Source organism: Sminthopsis crassicaudata, chromosome 3 (genome assembly GCF_048593235.1).
Source record: "Sminthopsis crassicaudata isolate SCR6 chromosome 3, ASM4859323v1, whole genome shotgun sequence".
Taxonomy (NCBI): Eukaryota; Metazoa; Chordata; class Mammalia; order Dasyuromorphia; family Dasyuridae; genus Sminthopsis; species Sminthopsis crassicaudata.
In genome coordinates this window covers 261,243,971-261,263,389 of record NC_133619.1, presented here as the reverse complement: position 1 = coordinate 261,263,389, position 19,419 = coordinate 261,243,971, and the positions used below count along the sequence as shown (strand labels likewise).

The following is a 19,419-nucleotide window of genomic DNA, read 5'->3' as shown; positions in this document are numbered from 1 at the left end:
CACAAGAATAAAAGACAAGTTCACTTTTCTAACATTTCTAATATAATAAAATTTCAAATTAATTTAGGCATTATCTTTATACATAGTACAAATCACATAACTGTGATAGTTTGGCTTAAAAACCACACAGATAACAAGTTTTCCAATAGAATATGATAATAATAATAAATAACTAATTTCCCCTAAAATGAGACCAGAATAAATTCAATTACACCTGGATCTATTTACCAAATGGTATCATATAGAATGTCAATATATAATTTTAATTATTCAATATTATATTTTACACAAGGACTATTTATTTTTATTTTATATTATGAGATTCACTATTTCTAGCTAATCTATCATAAAATATTTTAAAAGTGATTTTAATAAACCCAATTTATCATATTTGGGAACACCTTGTTAATTAAATTTTTTCTAACCTTCTATAACTTTCTGTATTGGCTTACAGATACTACACATAATATTGTTAAATTACAGCCCTATTTTCACAAACTATAGAGTTCATTTCAACCTAGGGCATTCTCATCATAAATTTGCTATCTCAATTACCATCGATCTACTGCTCAATTAGCTATATCAGCTATTCTTTAGGAGACCGAGAGATCTACTATACTACCTGTTCCTTGTCCAAGAAAAGGTTTGTGGGAGAAATCTTTTTTTAAACCATTAAGATGTTTTAAGTGATTGCAAAGACTTTTAGGAGACATTCAGTGTCTCATTATATTCCAGATGAAACACAAGAGTGGGGTTCTGTCTATTCCCAATCCAATTAACAGTAGAGTTCTTTTATGTTACCTACAGAAATTAACTCAAAGCAGTTTTCCAAATTAAAAATACTCTCTTCTTTCTTCTGCTTACTTACTCTTCACTTTTTAGAATCTGCAGAGAGTTATTACTTAATAATTCATAACATAATTTAGAACATAAATTGCTGAAATTCTAAAATGATTGCATTTAAGGCCTTTAAAAGACTATTTATGCAGTTTTAAACCCATTGGTCAGATTGGGGTGGGCAATTTGTAGGAAATAAAATGCTGTTAGAATAGAAAATTCTAAAATTTGACTACAAGATCTTGTCCATAATAGTTCATGGGTGGATTTGGGGGATAAATTACATTACATTAGCTGGTGATTCTCTGAGGTAAAAGAAAATTCATTTCCACACTTAGCTTCAGTTAATCATTTAGCACTTATTAAATTTCTATCAATGAAAATATTAATTATTCAACTTGTAAAATCAGTGAAGGAAAGTGAGGTAAGAGAAACTGGAGAAAATCTGGCAGCTTGGGGTCTAAAAAAAGAAAATCTATCCTAGAGCTCCATAGCCCTTACCACTTCCCTCTTCTTTACATTATTTCTGCTTAGAGAACCCTTAAAGCCATTTCCTTTTGATTTCTATGTTCCCTTTTTCTCTTAAAATAGTTTTGAATAATGTGACCTTTCCTTCCATAGTAGAAACATTTTTGAAATGCCCAGAGTTGTTTAGATATCATTTTCAACACAGCTTGTACAACAATGTCCCTAATGGCCTGTATAGAAACTCCTAAAAGAATGGTTTAGGCTGAAACGGGCTTCACACTCTGGTCCTTTTGCTTTCCTTCAGAGACTTAAAAAGCAATTCCCTCTAACTATACAACAGTCATTTCATGCCAACCAGAGCAGTTCTTGTGGGAATACTTTCATGTCTCAGGCAGGGACTAATTAATAAAAAGGGTGCAAATGATCCGAACATCTCTCAAAATAGAAGAGTCTAGTCTCCCATAAAATTTAACATTTTTGCACAGCCAATTATAAAAATGAATAGGATCCTCATCCTCTTGTACTATCTCCTAAAACCTATTCCAGTTTGTTGGGGAAGCTCAAATAACCAAAGCCTCAAATAAAAACTGGCTTGCTACATTCTGTTGTAATTGTTAGAATTATGAGAGTCCCATTGTGGATCTAATAAAGACCAATTGGGGGTTCCCCTTTTGTGGGGGCTAACCTTTGAGCGAAGTTACCATTAAATCAATTATGGTTTTTTTTTAATTACTAAAACTGAAGAGGTAAAATAAACATCAGGAGTGGTTTTGGAAGAGCAATAAATTTGGGAGAGCATAATTGTAAAAGAAAACATATAAAAGTTCACAGCATGGAGCAACTGAGGGATGTGAGAATTGGGGTGGGAGAGCCCGTCTGGTTGGAGCTTCAGGTCCTATGTGAAAGAATTCACAAACTCAAAATCTATAGCAAAAGGAATTTTATTCACCCTAAGAAGACAGTCAGCCTTCTTAGTGGGCAGGGAATATATCTCCAACAGTGGGTATAGTCTTGTTAGGATGTCTGCAAAGATTAGTTGCTCAGAGTTGTCTTTTATTAGTTGTCTGAGGCTGGGGGCTTCAATTCAATTCAAAATTGAATGAGATTACTTAACTGGGAGTTTCCCTCATGGACAGAGAGGTGTGCTTTTCCCAGGATTTGAGAGTCCCCCCAAAGGGGACACAGTTTATATCTGGGCCTCTCCCAAAGGTTAAGGGGGACACAATTTACATCACAACCATGACAAGACATCTATCACGGGTTACTAAGATTTTGCTATTTATTATGTGAATAGCACACAGGAATTAGTAAGGAAAAGGGTTTTAACACTTATCAGGGGAAAAGACAAAGTTCTCTAGTGAAACTCACAATTAATCAAGAGGAAAAAGCCACTAAAGATACTAAGAAGTGGTTTAATGCTGGAGAAACTGAGGCAAGATAGAGATTAGAGAGTTTTTAATATTTTATTTGGGTTTCTGAGAGGGAGAGATTTTCTGGGAGGCAGAACAGAATCCATTATTCCCCCTAGGAATTTTGTCTCAAAGAATTCAGTATCAAATGTGAGATTCTAATGATTTTTATATGGCTCTAAGTGATCAGGGGAGACAAAGGCAAGAGGTGGAGTCTGAATACTGGTGAACACAGGAATTTCCAAGCAGGGACCGACCATAAATTCAGTTCTGACAGGTTGAGAGTAGAACTATAAATTCTTGATAACTTAGGAGGACTTAGGAGCCAGGGTGTCTGAACTCCCCCTTATCTGAAATTAAACATTTACAATGGCTAGAGTAGCCAACCCTAAGTTATATCACTCCTAATAATCAGGAAAGAGAAAGGGTTGCAACCAGGGGGATTGAGGCAGAACAATTAAAGGAACTGAGGCAGAACAATTTAGGGAAACTGAGGCAGGACAATAAAAGGAAGCTGTGGCACAAGAGTGAGAGTATGCCATTGATTGGCAGGCTAAATCCAGAGAAATTTAGCAGAGTAACCCCATAATGGGTTAAAAAGGGGAAGGAGATTATACCATTGACTGGTGGGCTAACCCCTAAGAAGGCTTTAGTACCTAAAAGAGTTAGCTATTACAAGAAGAAAGATGTCATGTGGCAGGAGTACCCATGATGGGCTAGCTCACAATTAACCAGGAAGATCTACCCTATGAGCAGATCTTTTATAGGGAAATATAATCAGGGAGGGTGAACTTTGACCTCATAATTTGGCTTTCTGATTAGATGAGTAAAGGTTCGGTTTCTAGAGACTTACTTAAGAATAAAAGGTTCACTTAAGGCTGAGATCTTTATCACTGCCCTTCCCTGTTTGTCTTCTGGGGCGAGTCATAATGCTATCAGTGCTTCAGGCTTTCTCTGCTCAGGCCCATCTGGTTACCCAGGACTTCTTCAAAATGATCACTACTCCTGAATTTTCTTCATACCTGGGGACATTATTTCTCCAGGTGAAGAAATCAGAGGGAGAAAGATTTATATCATCTAGAGATTTTTTTCCCTCAGTATTTTCTCTGACTTATATAAAGGAATTCCTTTAGAATATGCTACTCTTGCAAGTATTAGTTCCCATAATTTATAAGAATTCATAAACTGATCTAAGAATTTCCCTTAGAAATTAACTGGATTAACAGAACCAATCTGTTTTAAAATAGATTCTGTGGGAGGCACAGTCCTGAGATCTTATCTCAGCACATACCCTCCCACTCCATGTCACCCTCCCAAAAAGTCTTGATTTTTATTTCAAGAAAGAGCCCTAAAGAAAAAAATCCTTCTCAGATTCTACTTTCCAATTTATGTGCTTTTAAAAATTCTTCTCTGTCAGTCACTTTATTTTGACCACAATTAAAAGATAGAAAAGACTTTTTTTTAAAGTTTTTGATATTTAAACTTTAAGTATAGATAACACAACAAAAAAAATGCCTTCAGATAATACACACTTACAAAAAAGAATGATAAAGAAACTGAAAAATGTATACTTCAATCTGCACTCAATTCATTCATTTTCTCTTTAGAGATAGTATTTTTCAATTTGGATCCTTTGGAATTGTGAAGGATCATACTCTTGATAAGATTTAGATCAGCTGAGTCTTTCTTAATTGATTATCATTTATAATATTGCTGTTCTAGTTCTGTTTATTTCACTTCATTATATTCCCCATTGTTCAGCCATTTGCAAAATTGATGTACATCCCTTCAGTTTCCATTTTTTTCCATCATAGGAAGAATTACTATAAATATTTCTGTACATATAGGTCTTTTTTTTTTTCTCTTTGATTTCTTTGGGATACAGACTTAATGGTTCTAGTGCAAGGTTTTTGTTGTTTTTTGGGTGTCATTCCATTGGACCAGTTCATAACTTCACCAACAATGCACATCTCCTCCAGCATTTATCATTTTCCTTTTCTATCATGTTAATCAGTGGTGTCTCAGAGTGTTTGTGGTTTTTGAGTTGTTATTTTTTAGGTTTGGTTGTTGGTTTTTTTTTTTTTTTTTTTTTTGCAGTTCTCTAATCAGTACTAATTTAGAGCATTTTTTCATGTGAGTATTGATAGCTTTATTTTATCTTCTGAGAATTGCCTGTTCAGATCCTTTGGTCATTTATCAAATTGGGAATGACTATTTTTACCAGTTTGGTTCAGTTCCCTATACATTTGAAAAATAAAGCTTTCATAAAAGAAATTTGCTGTAGATTGTTCCCATTTGCTACTTTCCTTCTAATTGTGGCTACATTGTGCAAACCTTTTTTAATTTCATATAATCAAAATGATCCATTTTACTTTCTGTGATCCTTTCTATCACATAAGTCATAAATTCTTTCCTTATCCATAAATTTGACAGGAACATTTTCCCATGCTCCCCTAATTTACTTATGATGCCAGCCTTTATATCTAAATCACTTATCCATTTTGACATTGTTTTGATATATAGTATGAGATATTGGCATATGTCTATTTTCTGCCAAAGAGTTTCACATTTTTCTTAGCAGTTTTTGGCAAATAGTGAGTTCTTGCCCCAAAGCTTGAATCTGAGTTTCTCAGTTACCATCATGATTTACTACTACATATTATACACCTATGTTATTCTACTGCTCCGCTTTTTTTTAGCCACTACAAATTGTTTTGATGATCACCAATATTGTTAGTAAGCTGGTATTACTAAGGCATCCTCCTTCATCTTATTTTTCATGATTCTTTTGATTTTCTTGACTTTTTTTTCTTCCAGATGAATTTTGTTATTTTTTTTCTAGCTCTTAAAATAATTCTTTGATAGTTTGATTGGTATAGCATTAAATAAAGTAAATTCACTTAGAATTGTTATTTTTATTATATTGATTTGACTTACCTATGAGCAATTAACATTACTCCATTGTTTAAATCTATCTTTATTCATATGGAAATCATTTTTATAATTGTGTTTATATAATGCCTGGATGTGTCTTGGCAGGTGAATTGTCAAATGCTTTATATTGTCTGCAATTATTTCAAATGGAATTTCTCTTTCTATAGCTTTCTGCTGTGTTTGGTTGGCAATACACAAAAATGCTGATGACTTGTATGGGTTTGTTTTATATCCTGAAACTTTGCTAACGTTGTTAATTATTTCAATTCAATTCAGTTAGGGTTTTTTTAAATTATTCTTTAGGGTTCCCTAAGCATACTGATCATATCATAGACAAAAGTGATAGTTTTGTACATCAGTATTCCAAACACACCCCAAGAACTACACATCCCAAAGTCAAAAATAAATCTGATAAAATTATAACAATCAAACAGAACTCGAAAAGAAGAGATGTTTGACACTACTCCCACAACTACTTCTTTGCAGAAGAAGAAGGACCATAGGTGTTACATATAGAATATTTTGGGGGAGACTCCTTTTTCAATATATTGATCAGTTTTCTTGATTTTTTTTTTTTGTGTGTGAGAGGTACAGGGAAAAGATAACTTAGTTTAACTATGGTAATATATGAAATAGAAAAGTTAAATAAAATCTTTTAAAAATATAATTGCTGAAAAGACCAGAAAGTAATCTGGCAGAAATTAGGTTTAGACATAAATTTGAAATCCAAAGGAGATATAAAGCAAAACTGTTAACTGAGGGAAAAAAATCTTTTGTTTCTAACATCTCTGAGAAGGATCTGATATCCAAGATATAAAGTATAGTCTCAGAAATATATAAAATCAAAAATTATGTCAAAGGTTGTAAACAGGTAGTTATCAAATGAAGAAATCCAAGTTTTCAAGAGTCATTTAAAAAATGTTCCAAGTCACTAATAATTTCTTTGTCAAAAATCAGAGAATAGTTTTGTTTTCTGAGCAAAAAGTAATTTACATATAAATTAAATTTTTAAAAAATGTTTGGTAGAATTTATTAGTAAATCTGTCCAGGCCTTAAATTCCTCCTCCTCCCCATCCTCACTAGTGCCATGGAAGTTTATTTATGGATTATTCAATTAAATATTCTAAGTTCTTTTTAAAAAATTTCTCTTTTATTATTTGGCTAATTTTGCTATTTTATATTTTATAGATATAATTGTAACTATTCTATTTTCTATTTTGCTGGTATAATAGGAAAAATAGTTTAAAATAAGTTATTTTATTTTCTCTTCATTTATTAAAAAGTTTTCTTTCTGAGTTTTGTAAGTTGGTTTTCTCATTATTCTAAATAACTAACATATTGCCTCTTTTCTACCTAAAAAAAGTATTTAGTTTTATTTGCCAATTAAATGGTTGTTTTTATCTTTAATTTTATCACTTTGATTTTCTGAATTTCTATTTTTTAATTCATTTTTTAATTTGTTGCTGTTTTTCTTCCATACCTTATTCATTAACATTCATTTAATGAATTAAACATTCATTTTAAAAGGAATTAGAACACCACCAGTAATGTATAATTACAATCATATGATTTTGCTTTTTTGCCTTTCTTCTCTTCACCCAGGCTAAATAAGAGTTATAATTCTTACCCTTTATTAAAATTTTCATTTAATCCTGTTTTTATGATCAGTCCGGGTTGAAGTTGGTATGTCTTGTAATCATTCTCTTACCAAGTCTACCTCTAATTCTACCTTCATCTCTACTTATTCTTACTTATCTCCAAGTTGGATTAAATGTATTTACACATCAAACTTTTTTGTGTGTCCAATTTTGTTATTATCTTGCCCTTTATTATTAAGTACATTGAATTTATGGCTTTTACTTTCTTGACTAATTCTTCCTCAAAAGAGAATGTCAAAGTCAGTTTCCAGTTGTTGTCTCATCCTGTCAGTATGTCTGATATTTTTACTGTATCTAATAGATCAGTTAGTTAACAAAGTCTTCTGAGTCCTGACAGTGCTATGAATTACCTTGCAGTATTTCAATTTTGACCTTTCTTTTCAACATCCTTCCTTATACTGTCCTTGTTTTTATTCTCTAGATCCATTCATAAAATCAGGAAATGATTATAAGTATTTCTAGTTCAAAAAAATAATAATATATATTAAACATTTTATGTTCTATTTTTTCAAGAAGTGGTAAAATAAAATTGTGTTTAGCAAACTAATCATTTAAAAATAATCATTAAATGTTTATTCAGCATATAAAGTAAGAAATGATAAAGTAATAATTATATGTAATTAATATGTATTAAAAAAACAATAAAATGAACATATTAATTAGCAACAATACTGTCAGGCATTTTGCATTTACGATTATAATGGGTTTATAACAAATGAGAAAATGATTATGGGAAAGAAAAAAATTCAAAACTTCTAAAGTAGCCTCCATATATATTGTTCATTCATTTCATGTCCAACTCTGGAGTTTTCTTGGCAAATTTACTGGAGGAGTTTGCCATTTCCTTTTCCACCCCATTTTACAGATGAGAAAAGTGAGAAAAATAGAGTTATGTGACTTACCTAGGCTCATATAGCCAATGTTTGAGGCCAATTTTAACTTAGAAGATGAATCTTCCTAACTCCAAGCTCAGTACTCTAACATATTTTTACCTCTTTGTGTTTCTATCACTTAACATAGTGGCTGGCAAAAAAAAAAAAAAAAAAAAAAAAAAAAAAAAAAAAAAAAAAAAATGACTGCTTAATAAATGCTTATTGATTAATTGACTATTAATTAATTATAAAAAGATTATGACCAAAATCACCATTTACCATAACTGATTTCTTCAATTCTAGAAACATTGGCCCACCATTTATTTTTCTCAGGATACCAATAAAATTCTCAAGAATTCTCTTTATGTTTCTTGGCAACACAAAAGTTTAATTCAATTCTTTTGGGCAGTAAGTTCTCTTAATTTTTGTATATAACAATTTTGGTGACATATCTTGATGTGTTGATATTTTGTCATTTTTGCTTTCCTTTATGTTCTAATAATTCAAGGTAGTTTTCATTTATGATTTCTTGAAATGCGATATCCCAGTTTGTTTGAGGGTTTTTGTTTTGTTTTGCTAAGGTTTTCTGGGAGTTCAATGAGTCTTGAATTATCTTTCTTCATACTATTTATTAGGTCATTTGTTTGTGATAGCAGGTATTTTATATATTATGATTTTTCCAGACTTTTTTTTATTTTCATATTTTTATCTCATTGAATCATTAAGTTCTACTTGTTCTGTTCCAATTTTTTTAGATTTTTCTATTTTGATATATTAGATATTTTAGATATCTATTTAGTTTTCTGCTTTCTGTTCTGAATTATTTATTTTCTTTCCAAGCCTCTTAATTTCAATCGTTATCATATTTCATTTCTTTCTTCATTTCATGATTCCATTCTTATAGTCATTGCTGCCAATGCATTCTCTTTTCTGTTCTTATTACAGAGTTACTTTCCTCTTCTGGATTTTTCTCCTTAGGTTCTCAATCCATATTATTTTTAATTGGATTTAGGAGCATCCTTATATTTCCACTGAATCTTGGTGCTAGTTATGGATGCTGTTCTATCCTTATGTTTCAGTAGGATGGCAAGGCCCAATTTCTGTCCCTACTGTCATCCTGCTGTAATTCTGGATAGGAGAACTGGATCCTATTCTCCTTTCTTGAGTTCTTATGTAGCTCTGACTGAAGATGAGGAGCTAGTTCTAGGTATGAGACCAGGCCCATGTTCTACCTCAATCCCTGCCTTCTTTTGTAACTACCCACATGGGTACAGGGATTTATTACAGGTGAAAGATCATAGTCATATTAACCCTCTGCCTTTCTATCACTTTGTGCATCAGCTAGGGCTTGGCTTTGTCTCCTGATTTGGCTGCAACAGGACCTAACATTTCACTAGCCTCTTATTTCATCTTTCAGAGATGGTACTGACTTTAGGTCCTGTCTCCTCCTATGCACTGATCTTGCCCCAGGTCCATCTCTATCTCCTGGTGCTGTCACCTGTCCAATAGATTCCCAGTTTTAACTTGTCTTATGATTTGGCCCCAACTAACCCTAACCAGACCATTTCTGGTTTTAGGCCCTGGTTTACAGGAAATAATGTTGACTTCAGCCTTTCCCAGAGAGCCCCTGAATAGAAAAAGCTCAGGCTTATAGTCATCTTCTGGTATAATCCTGGACAAGCTACAAGTGCCTCTGCAGTTTTTTTGAATATTTGTTTCATGTGAGTCTTTTTTTTTTCCTATGCTTTTCTTAGCAAAATGAGGCTTTAATTGGAGTCTTTCTCATTAACATCTTTAAATGAAATCTAGAATTTCTCTATTGGTACATTTGCACAGAAAACATTTTAAAGGAATTTTTAAATAAAAAATTATTACTGTATTCATAGGGAGCTTTTAAGGGATTAATTTTTTTTGTTTTGTTTTTATATGTCTTTTGTTTCAGTTGAAAGTTCCTTGGTATCTCTTAACCTTTGAAAACAACTGTGCCCACATTACTAGGCTGGAGAGGTTTTAACAGTTTAAGGACATGCCCTTTTCTCCCATTTCATCCTAAAATTCTCATTCTTTCCTCTGTTTTCCTAGTAACTTACAGGAAAAAAAATAATCTGAATGTGGTGAAGAAATTGTAATTCTTTTATACCTTCCTTCAGCCTTCCATTTGTATTAAGTCTCTCTCTCTCTCTTTATCTTTCTCTCTCTCTCTTTTTCTCTTTCTCTTCTCAGCAACTGTTGTTTTAAGCAATTTAGAACCAAATACAACCTATGAAATCAAGGTTGCAGCTGTAAATGGAAAAGGTCAAGGGGACTACAGTAAAACTGAAATCTTTCAAACATTACCAGTCCGTAAGTAATAACCTTTTTAACTAATACAAGACTTCAAAAGTATTATAACAATATGTTTGTTACTCTCTTTGCATGCAGAATCATAAATTAACTCTAGGTAAATTGAGAAGTATATAATCTATTCAGAATTCTAGAAGTCTCTTTGTGCTACACTAATACAAAGAAATGTGTTAAAACACAAATTTCTCAAGGGAAAAATTTTCTAATAAAGAAGGGTTATTATTTATTTATATCTTAATTAATGAGGTCATAGTTTTTCTATTTTCTGTCTACTATAATGTTCAATATTCTATTACTTTAATTTAGTGTGGCTATTGCTTTTATTCCATAAACTATAAGTTATAAAAGAAAATAGAACCATTAAATTAATCTACATCTTTAATGGTGATGATATGAGAATAATAACTGATTTAAGCTTATTCATATAACTTCCCCTCTTGGGCTCTTGTAAAGACAATTAAATTTTCTTGAATTTAGGTAAAAGAAAGACCAATGACAAAAATGATATAAAAGTTATCTATAATCCTACTTTCATACATGACACTTCTAGACTTATGAAATTTACTAGATGGAATTTAAAATGTTTAAAAAGAAATGGCAGAACTATGCCCCATATTTCTCATTATAGCTAATTTCTCCACTCATTCAGGCTGATTTCCATATATGCACTAGAAATAGACTTATTCTCACTTCCTGGTTCAATGAATAAAACACTGAGTTGACCTAGAGCCGAAAAGAATTCAAAACAGAATCAGACACTTAACAAATCTGTAAACTGGCCAGGTCATTTAACTTCTATCTCCCTAAGTTTCCTCAACTGTAAAATGGGGACATTTAAAGGACCTGTGAGGAACAAATGAGTTTTTTGAATTTTTGAAGTCCTTATGGTAATACATGGCTCATAATAGGTGCTTAATAAATGTTTGTAACTCAAACCCAACAGTCTTTGATCTTTTGTTCTTTTACAAATGTTTTGATAACTGTATTTCAGTGAAATTCATTTCCTTTATAATCTTATGTAATTTTTGCATTTAAAAATATTCTATATAGGGTCTATAGCCTTCATCAGACTTCCAAAGGTTTGATGATTATTACAGAAAAAGATAAAGACCCCTTGCTTTAACAAGTCTTTGGGAATCTCCCCACTTAGTTCAACATTTTCCAAGTCTATTTTCTCACAGCCAGCTGAAGTCATATATTTTTCATAAATTCTCCCCCCCCCACTCATGATGAATTAGTTCTCTGAATACAATCATTCATCAAAATGACTACACAATTTAGCACTTGCCTTATATTAGCTAATTTTTTTTCTTCTCCCATGTTCTTACTCTTGTTTCCTTTTATGGCATATTTTATATAAGCTTGGTTGGTTGTTTATTTGTTTTCTGTAAAACCCAGAAAACTTGTAGACACAGATGAATATGCAAACAGTCATTTTAGAAAGCTCAGCTTTTATTTCAGAGATGTTTAGGTCTTTTCTAAAATTTCTTTTTTGGAATTGTCTTCATCAGTGCACATTGTTTTGATATGCTTTAAATTGTTTTAAATTGTTTAAATTGTTGAAGAAAGTTTCATTTTTAGGGGAAAAAAAGCATAAAAATTATTCAGAACTCATGTAGGCAAATCACTGGCATGGTCAATAGAGGAATCATGAAGAATAGAGTTAAAATCCTTTCTCAGACATTTACTAATGGTGACTTTGAGTAAGTTACATTAAATATCTTCCTTAGTTTCCTCATTTGTGATATGATTATTATGGGCCTAAAATGAGCTAATTTTTGTAAATCATTTTGCAAATCTTAAAGTACTACATAAATGCTATCTACTACTATTTCAACTCTGAGAAGCAATTATAGTGAAAAAGTGCTTCAGGTAAATTCTACAATATACTATCAAAAATTTTATATCTATAATGTAATAGAGAATGTTTTTTTTTAATTTAGTTTATAAGTTGATCATTAAGGCACCTCCAAAACAATAATTCCAAAATCAATGTATAATATTCCAAAGAAACTATTTTGAAGAACAATACTCAGTTGGATATTTTTTTAAAAATCATTAAAAGAGAAAATATGACACAAAGGAAAGAGCGGTGAATTTCTTGATCCAGAACTCACCTTCTCTGTAACACTCACAGGTAGGATCTCCAGGGTAACAATTACCCCATGAGCTTTACCTCAAAGCAAAGGCATTTATTGAGATGGCATTATAAGAGCAATGACTACAAAACATTCAGTTCCAAAAACCTGGGGTATAATCTCTTTTCCCCCCAAGGAGTCATTTTCTTTTTCCATTTTGCCAAATCTATTTTTAAAGAAGTAGTTTTCTTTAGTGTGTGTATATATATATTTTTTCCATTTCACCAAATGTATTTTTCAAGTAGTTGTTTTTCTTCAGTCACTTTCTGTTTCCTTTTCCAAACTCTCCTGCAAAACTTTAATTCCCTTTCCCCATTTTTCTTCTAACTCTTTTAAGTTCTTTTTAAAAATTCTTCCAAGAAAGCTTTTGAGTTGGAGACTAGTTCATATCTCCCTTTAAGGCTTCATCTGAAGCATTTTGCTTTCGGGGTCTTCAGGGTTTGCAGTCTCTTCTCCCTGTCTCCATGACCGATATCTACGGTCAAAATGCTTTTTGCTTTTTTGTTCATTTTTAAAGGTTGATGTCTGCTTCTAGGGCATTGGGGAGATTGTCCAAGCTTCCTCTATAGGGCGACAGGTGCTTCACTTTGCGCTGGGGCCACTCAAGCTCCAGGCTTCCTCCCTGCGCGGGCTGGGCCTGGCCAAGACCTGCTTTTTTTACTGGGGTCCAGGAGCTCACTATTTGCCTTCTGTAATTGTGTTGGAGGTCTCACAGCCTATCTGCTGATCCACTGGCTTCTGAACCAGGACAGAGTAGCCAACCTGCTATATTCTGGCTAAGAGCCTCCCACAAGATTCCCCATGTGGGAACTGTACACCTTGGGCCTCCCCGCTTCTCTGCTGCGCTGCATTCCCCCCTGCCCAATTGAAATAGACCTTCCCTGAAGTTTTTCCAAGATGTCTTCTGCTGGAAATTTATTTCTGTCACCCCAAAATATGTTCAGAGGCTTGTTCTAGTGTTGATTCTGAGGGAAGCCAGGAAGAGTTCAGGCAAAGTCCTGACTACTCTCTGCCATCTTGGCCCCACCCCAACTTGGGGTATAATCTCCCACAAATATAACAGTGTCAGTGGGAAGAAAGAGCACACAATTAGAAGCAAACAATTAGAGAATACAAATGGCCTAAACATCTCACATCTGCAGGACCCTAAGTCCTTCTCTTCTCATGGGGTCTCTTGGGTAAGTAACTTAGCTGTATGATAAAAAAATGGGCAGGGGGGGAAAGAGAGAAATTGCCCTCTGAGAGGTGAAAAATGATTATTCCCCAAGAAATCATTCTTCTTCCATCTTCAGAGGTCACACTCGTCAGAACTATCTCTTGTCTTAACTGACTCACTATATCCAACTTAAAATGTCTTGCTTTTTAAAGGCCACCAAAATAATGGCTGATTCTTTAGTCAGTCAGTAGCTAAGTACCTAACAATTCTACAAAAACATAAATCTTCACATTTATTTAATACTTAATTGTCTCTATCACATGTCTTTTATATATTTCATCAAGCAACTTTGAGGAAAATAATATTTTTCAGAAGTCCTGCTGATCACCTTCTCACTCCAAATACGTGAAGGGCAAAAATCAACAGTGTTCATTGGCACAGTCTGCCTAATCCTATCTAGAAATATAGAAACAAGGCCTGTAAATATCAAATAAAAACAGATTACTGTCTGTCAGGAAAAATAATAATAAACTCATTCACTTTCACTTATTTTTAGACTTTATTCTAATAGCAAACCACTTTCTTCTTTTACCATGGACAAGTTTTCCAAGTTCCCACTAATTGTATTACTCACTTATTCTAAAATGTTTCCCTTGGTCCTGGAATATTACCAAATTGGAATCAGATTGGGGTCAAGCATTAAGGTGAATATATAACTAGGTGTCTGCACTGTAAAATAAAGTATTCACATAATCTTTGTATAAAAATGCTCATAAACCTTGTGCACAAGGTTCGTCAAGTAACTCTACAACCCAGTATCATGGCACCAATTCCACATTTGCAAGTATGTTAGTCATTATAATACAAGGAGGAGTTTTAAACTCTAAAAGCTTTGGAACACCTTATGTATGTCAAAAGGAATTTAATTCATAGAGAAAGAATTAAAGAACATTATATATTTATATTATTAATTATAGTATTCCCAAAGTTGGATACTAAATATTCTACAATGTCACTAAGTTTCTTCAAATGTTGCTGCTTAGATTGGCAAATCCCTGCTTTCTTTTCTATTCACTGACCTCAACCACAGCTCTGCTGATAGTGTTTTTAGTATTTCTTTCATGTATATTTTGATAGCCATTGGAAGATCCGTTGCCTTTTGCTCTAAGATGAGGCTTAGGAGTTATTTTTCCTATACTGTCTAGGGTTAAAGCTCTCTCTCATTGAGAATTTATGCTCTGAATAACGGTCCAAGCTTTCCTTTTATTTAAATGACAACATGATTCTCATGTTCAAGGTATTCACAGCACAAAAGGCATTGTTTTGATTTAATTGGTTTAATTCTGTGAAGGATGATCAGGAAGAGGATCTTAGTTTCATTCACCTTACCAAAATTGTATACCCTCTATCCTTGAAGCTTTTCCCTTGAAATGTCTATCTGCACTGATCCAATCACATAAAAGTCCTTATCACAAAATTTAAACTCAGCATAGTTGAAAAAAAAAGTTTAGTTTTAGAATCCAAATACCTGATGATGAATTCTGGTTCTACTTTTAATTCTTGTGTAATTTTAGAAAAGTCACTTAGTTCCTTGAGTCCACAGCTTCCTTATCTGTAAAATGAAAAATTGGACTAAATGATCTCTTACAACATCTATAAATTCAGTGAGCCCTAACCTTCTTTCCACTTCTGACACCAGACATGGGTACTCTCTGCCCAAAGGAATATCCATCCTTCCAGAGGCCACAAAACAGCACTAATATCCTCCATTTACTCTTGTTAAATTTGTGGGTGCTATTATTCAAATCACCTCTTAGATTACTTAAATTGTCCAAGACTATCAACTATTTTTATCAATTACCAGTCACATGTCAAGTGGAAGAAGTGTTATAAGCAGTTTTTAAGTCATTGCATTGCCTTCAGGATCCTACCATTTTCTGAGGAAGAAAGGAATATTCCAGCTAAGGCAACATAAGTAAATATTATAATCTAATGCTTTGAAAAGTAGTCAATGTTTTCTATCTTTTTTTTTTAACCTCTTCTGTGACTTCTGTCTAACCTTTCTTTTCTGTGATCCTTCTTCCCATTTATGTTTTCCCCTTTTCCCTCCCTCTATTTTGCCACATACATTCAGCTCAGTCAAATGGCCACAGGTGACATTTTAGACTCCTGGTGTTGCAGGTCAGAATAGACTGTGGAGATGTTCTGTTATTAGTAATTCTTCCAAAAGTTAGAGTTATGTAAGTGTACCTAAGACTTAATAAACATTAAGGTTCTATACATCCCCTTTAAACTCATCACTATAAGCATGTAATGTAAAGCTTAATTTAGAGGAGATTTACCTTTCATGAATCTTTTAAAATTTGTCATATTGTCCATGGTTTTTATTGTCCAAATCTTTATTCCTCACCATTTGCTTATATAATCAAAAATGTTTAGAGCACGTAAATAACATGTATTCTTTTATACTACAAATTAAAATATTTTGCATTTAATTATACCTAAAAATTAAGTTGAGATTATCACTTGATATTACTTCCTTTTGGTTTTAATTGATTTTTCTGATAAAACCTTTATTGGTTCTACAATTCTTTTTCTATTCAGTCAATATTACATAAATATTGTTGACAGTTCAAATAGTGGATCATTAGCTATTAATAAGCTAAATATACATGACAAATTAGGCTTTTAAAATGAATTATAGCGCCTATCTCAAAGAAATCCTATTATGTGAATTGAATACTTGTAAAATGAGCAAGACACTAACTTTAGAATTGCTGCTAAATTGCATGAACTCTGAAGTATGTAATTCTTTTTAAAATTTCTTTAGGTTTCTCTTTCAAATTTTTACAACCACTCTAAAATTTATAAGAAATTATTTTTAGAAAACTTATAAAAGTACTTTCATCTAAAATATTTACAATAATATGCCATCTTAAATTTATATTTTAATTTAAACTTCTCTGAAGAATATACAATTCCTGTTATAATTCATTTTTGTTTCCAAATGGATTCATTAACCAGTTTACAAACATTTTTAAATAATCTTTATTACCATATTACTTATAGATGTAGTGGGGGGGGGAAAGGGAAGTTTTTCAGGACAACCCTGATCAATTGATTTCCCCTCAGCTCACTTGAGGAAATTGCCAAAGGTAAGGGTCAGATAACAAAGAGGAAAGTGCTAAGACTTTAAAGTAAAAAGAAGTGACTAGACTTTGCTACCCCTTTATAATATGTAAAGTTCTTCAGTAAAAAGTGAGGAAGCAATTGCCTGAAGTCCGGGTGAGGAGGGGCAACTACCCCCCAGTTCATCAATTTTGGCCAACCCATCTAGGTCCATACTTCTAAGACTAGCTTAAAACATTCCAGGAACATTTGGCTTTAATAGTCAGAGGACACAATTATCTCAAAGTAAAGTCATTTCTTGAAATGTCAGCATAAGATTATTGGCCACAAAATATTTCCCCCATAGTTTTGGTACTTTTCCCCAATTACATGGGCATCCCTGGGAAGAATGGATACAATAGATAAAGACACACTCAGGAATATGCTGGCCAACTGGCTCCTGAGAGCTGATAAATTTTCAGTATGAACAAAAATGGCAAATGCTACCAATTAGGGCTAATTTTATTGTTTTGTTCATTTCTAGATTTAAGGAAGTGATGAAGAAAAATGTTAATAATGCAGATTAAATTTAAATGTATCTATATATATTGGGGGAGTTTTTAAACTATAACTGTTACCAAGTTCCATGATAAATTCTTGGAATATAAATACAAAAAACAAAGAAAGGCCTTGTCCTTAAGAAGTTTGCATTCTAATAGGTAGACAACACATAATGAGAAGTGATGTCCAGACAGGGGCACTTGGGCCCAGAAAGTTAGAGAAGCAGTAAGAGGGGAACTAGAAAGCCAAAGAGTAATTTAACACAGCGCACCCAGGGGCAATGACAGCAAAAATGTCATATTGCAGAACTCTAGAACTAGGGAATTGGGAGGGAGAGGTTGTTGATGTTTGAAACTAGGCAAGGACAAAATGACTAGCAAGACTGTAGAGGAGATAGCCAGAGCGTTGGGAATGAAGTAAGTGCGAGATTTTTACTGAAATAGTAGCTCTGGAGATTCAGTTACCAATCGGGAGAGTGAGGGCAACAAGGCAGAAGTTTCTCTGAAAGGCAGTTGGCCAGGCTATAAGAAAAATGACCAGAAATTCAGGAATGAAGTGAAACATGTCTGGAGCATTCTCTGAAAGTGTTTCAAGAGTCACTTGCTAATAGGAACTTTAGAGACTATCAAGCCCAATCCCTTTATTTTATAGAAGCACTAATGCACAAAGAAGTTAAGTGACTTGCCCAGTATCAAACAGCTAGAATTTCTAAAGTTAAATTTGAACTCATTTCTTCCTCACTCTGAATGGTAAACATGATGACTCCTACTTTTAGTCCTGTCAAAGGATATTTTGAGGTCCTAATATCCTTTTTCTTCTTACAGTGAGCTCATGCTGTTTCCTTGCAGCACAGACAAGTCATTCATTTGGGTCCCATGGACAAGTTCTTCCTTGTAGCTAGCACAATTCCAAGGCTAATACTCTTATTCACCTTTATGTCTTTGATCACTGGGCCTACCTGGTAAGGGAAAGGAAATGTTTGCTGGGAGGCAGATAGCTTTACTCATGTAAGCCAATGGGGAAATGGAGAAAAGGAAATTCCCCTGCTTCTCTTCCACCTTTTCCTTCTTTTCCCCCTCTTCTACCTCTACATCATCTTTTCCTCCTCCTAAGAGTCACTGTTTTCTCTCAAGGATTGAGTTCTTCCTCCCTGGATGACTTTCTTCTCTGTTTCAAGTGACCCTTCAGAGAGATTGTGTATCTTGCTTTTTGAATTGATATAGTTGATCCTTTAACCAGTTAATGACCCATTTAAAGAAATTTCTTCATATTTCTAAAGACCTAACAAAATGTAAACATTTCTTTGCAATTCATTTAATTCATTGTTAAGTAGGCTGGAGGAAAATAATCCTTTTATAGCTTGGCTATAAATTTAAACATTTGTCCATCTTTATTCTGGACAGGTCTCATATGAGTTAGGGAATATCAAGTATAATCCTATCAAGTGCCTTCTCCCCTCCAAAAAAAAAAAAAAAAGCCTTGCTTTAAAGTGTCTCAACAAAGTCCATATGACATTCTTGGACTTCATTTCCCATCTATCTGCTTTCCTGAACTTAATTATTTGCAGAAACTCATCGTTCTACAAGATAAAATTAGCTCTGAAAATCAGTCCTCATACACACCTTACAAACTTTGGGACCCTCCTTCTCTATTTGGAGAGAGTTAAATATGGACACTGGAGACTTCCTTCCTGATTCTACACCATATTAGGAGGTCTCTCTGGAAGTTTACCTCATCATTTCCTTCCCAGTTGCTTCAAAATCTATAGAAACTCCTCATTCTGCAAGATAAAATCAATTCTGAAACTTGCCTCTTAAGATCATTACTCTCCCTGGATACAGGACTTCATCATGTTCTATGCTAGATAATGTCCCCTTACCCCTTCTTTTTAACATGTCTTCTTATTCCCATTAGATTGTGAGTTTCTTTGCCTTT

At 33.2% G+C, this 19,419-nt stretch overlaps 1 protein-coding gene across 4 annotated transcripts in view; it reads left to right on the top strand.

The window, feature by feature from the left end:
* Positions 1-19,419, top strand: part of NCAM2 (neural cell adhesion molecule 2) — a 271,041-nt gene that overhangs the window by 186,907 nt on the left and 64,715 nt on the right. For 3 of the 4 annotated variants that reach the window (XM_074300617.1, XM_074300615.1, XM_074300618.1), the window contains one exon: positions 10,402-10,521. The exons of the other annotated variant lie outside the window; for it this stretch is intronic. In XM_074300617.1, the coding sequence (XP_074156718.1) occupies positions 10,402-10,521 (120 nt within the window). The remainder of the gene's footprint in view (positions 1-10,401; positions 10,522-19,419) is intronic. 4 annotated transcript variants of the gene reach the window in all.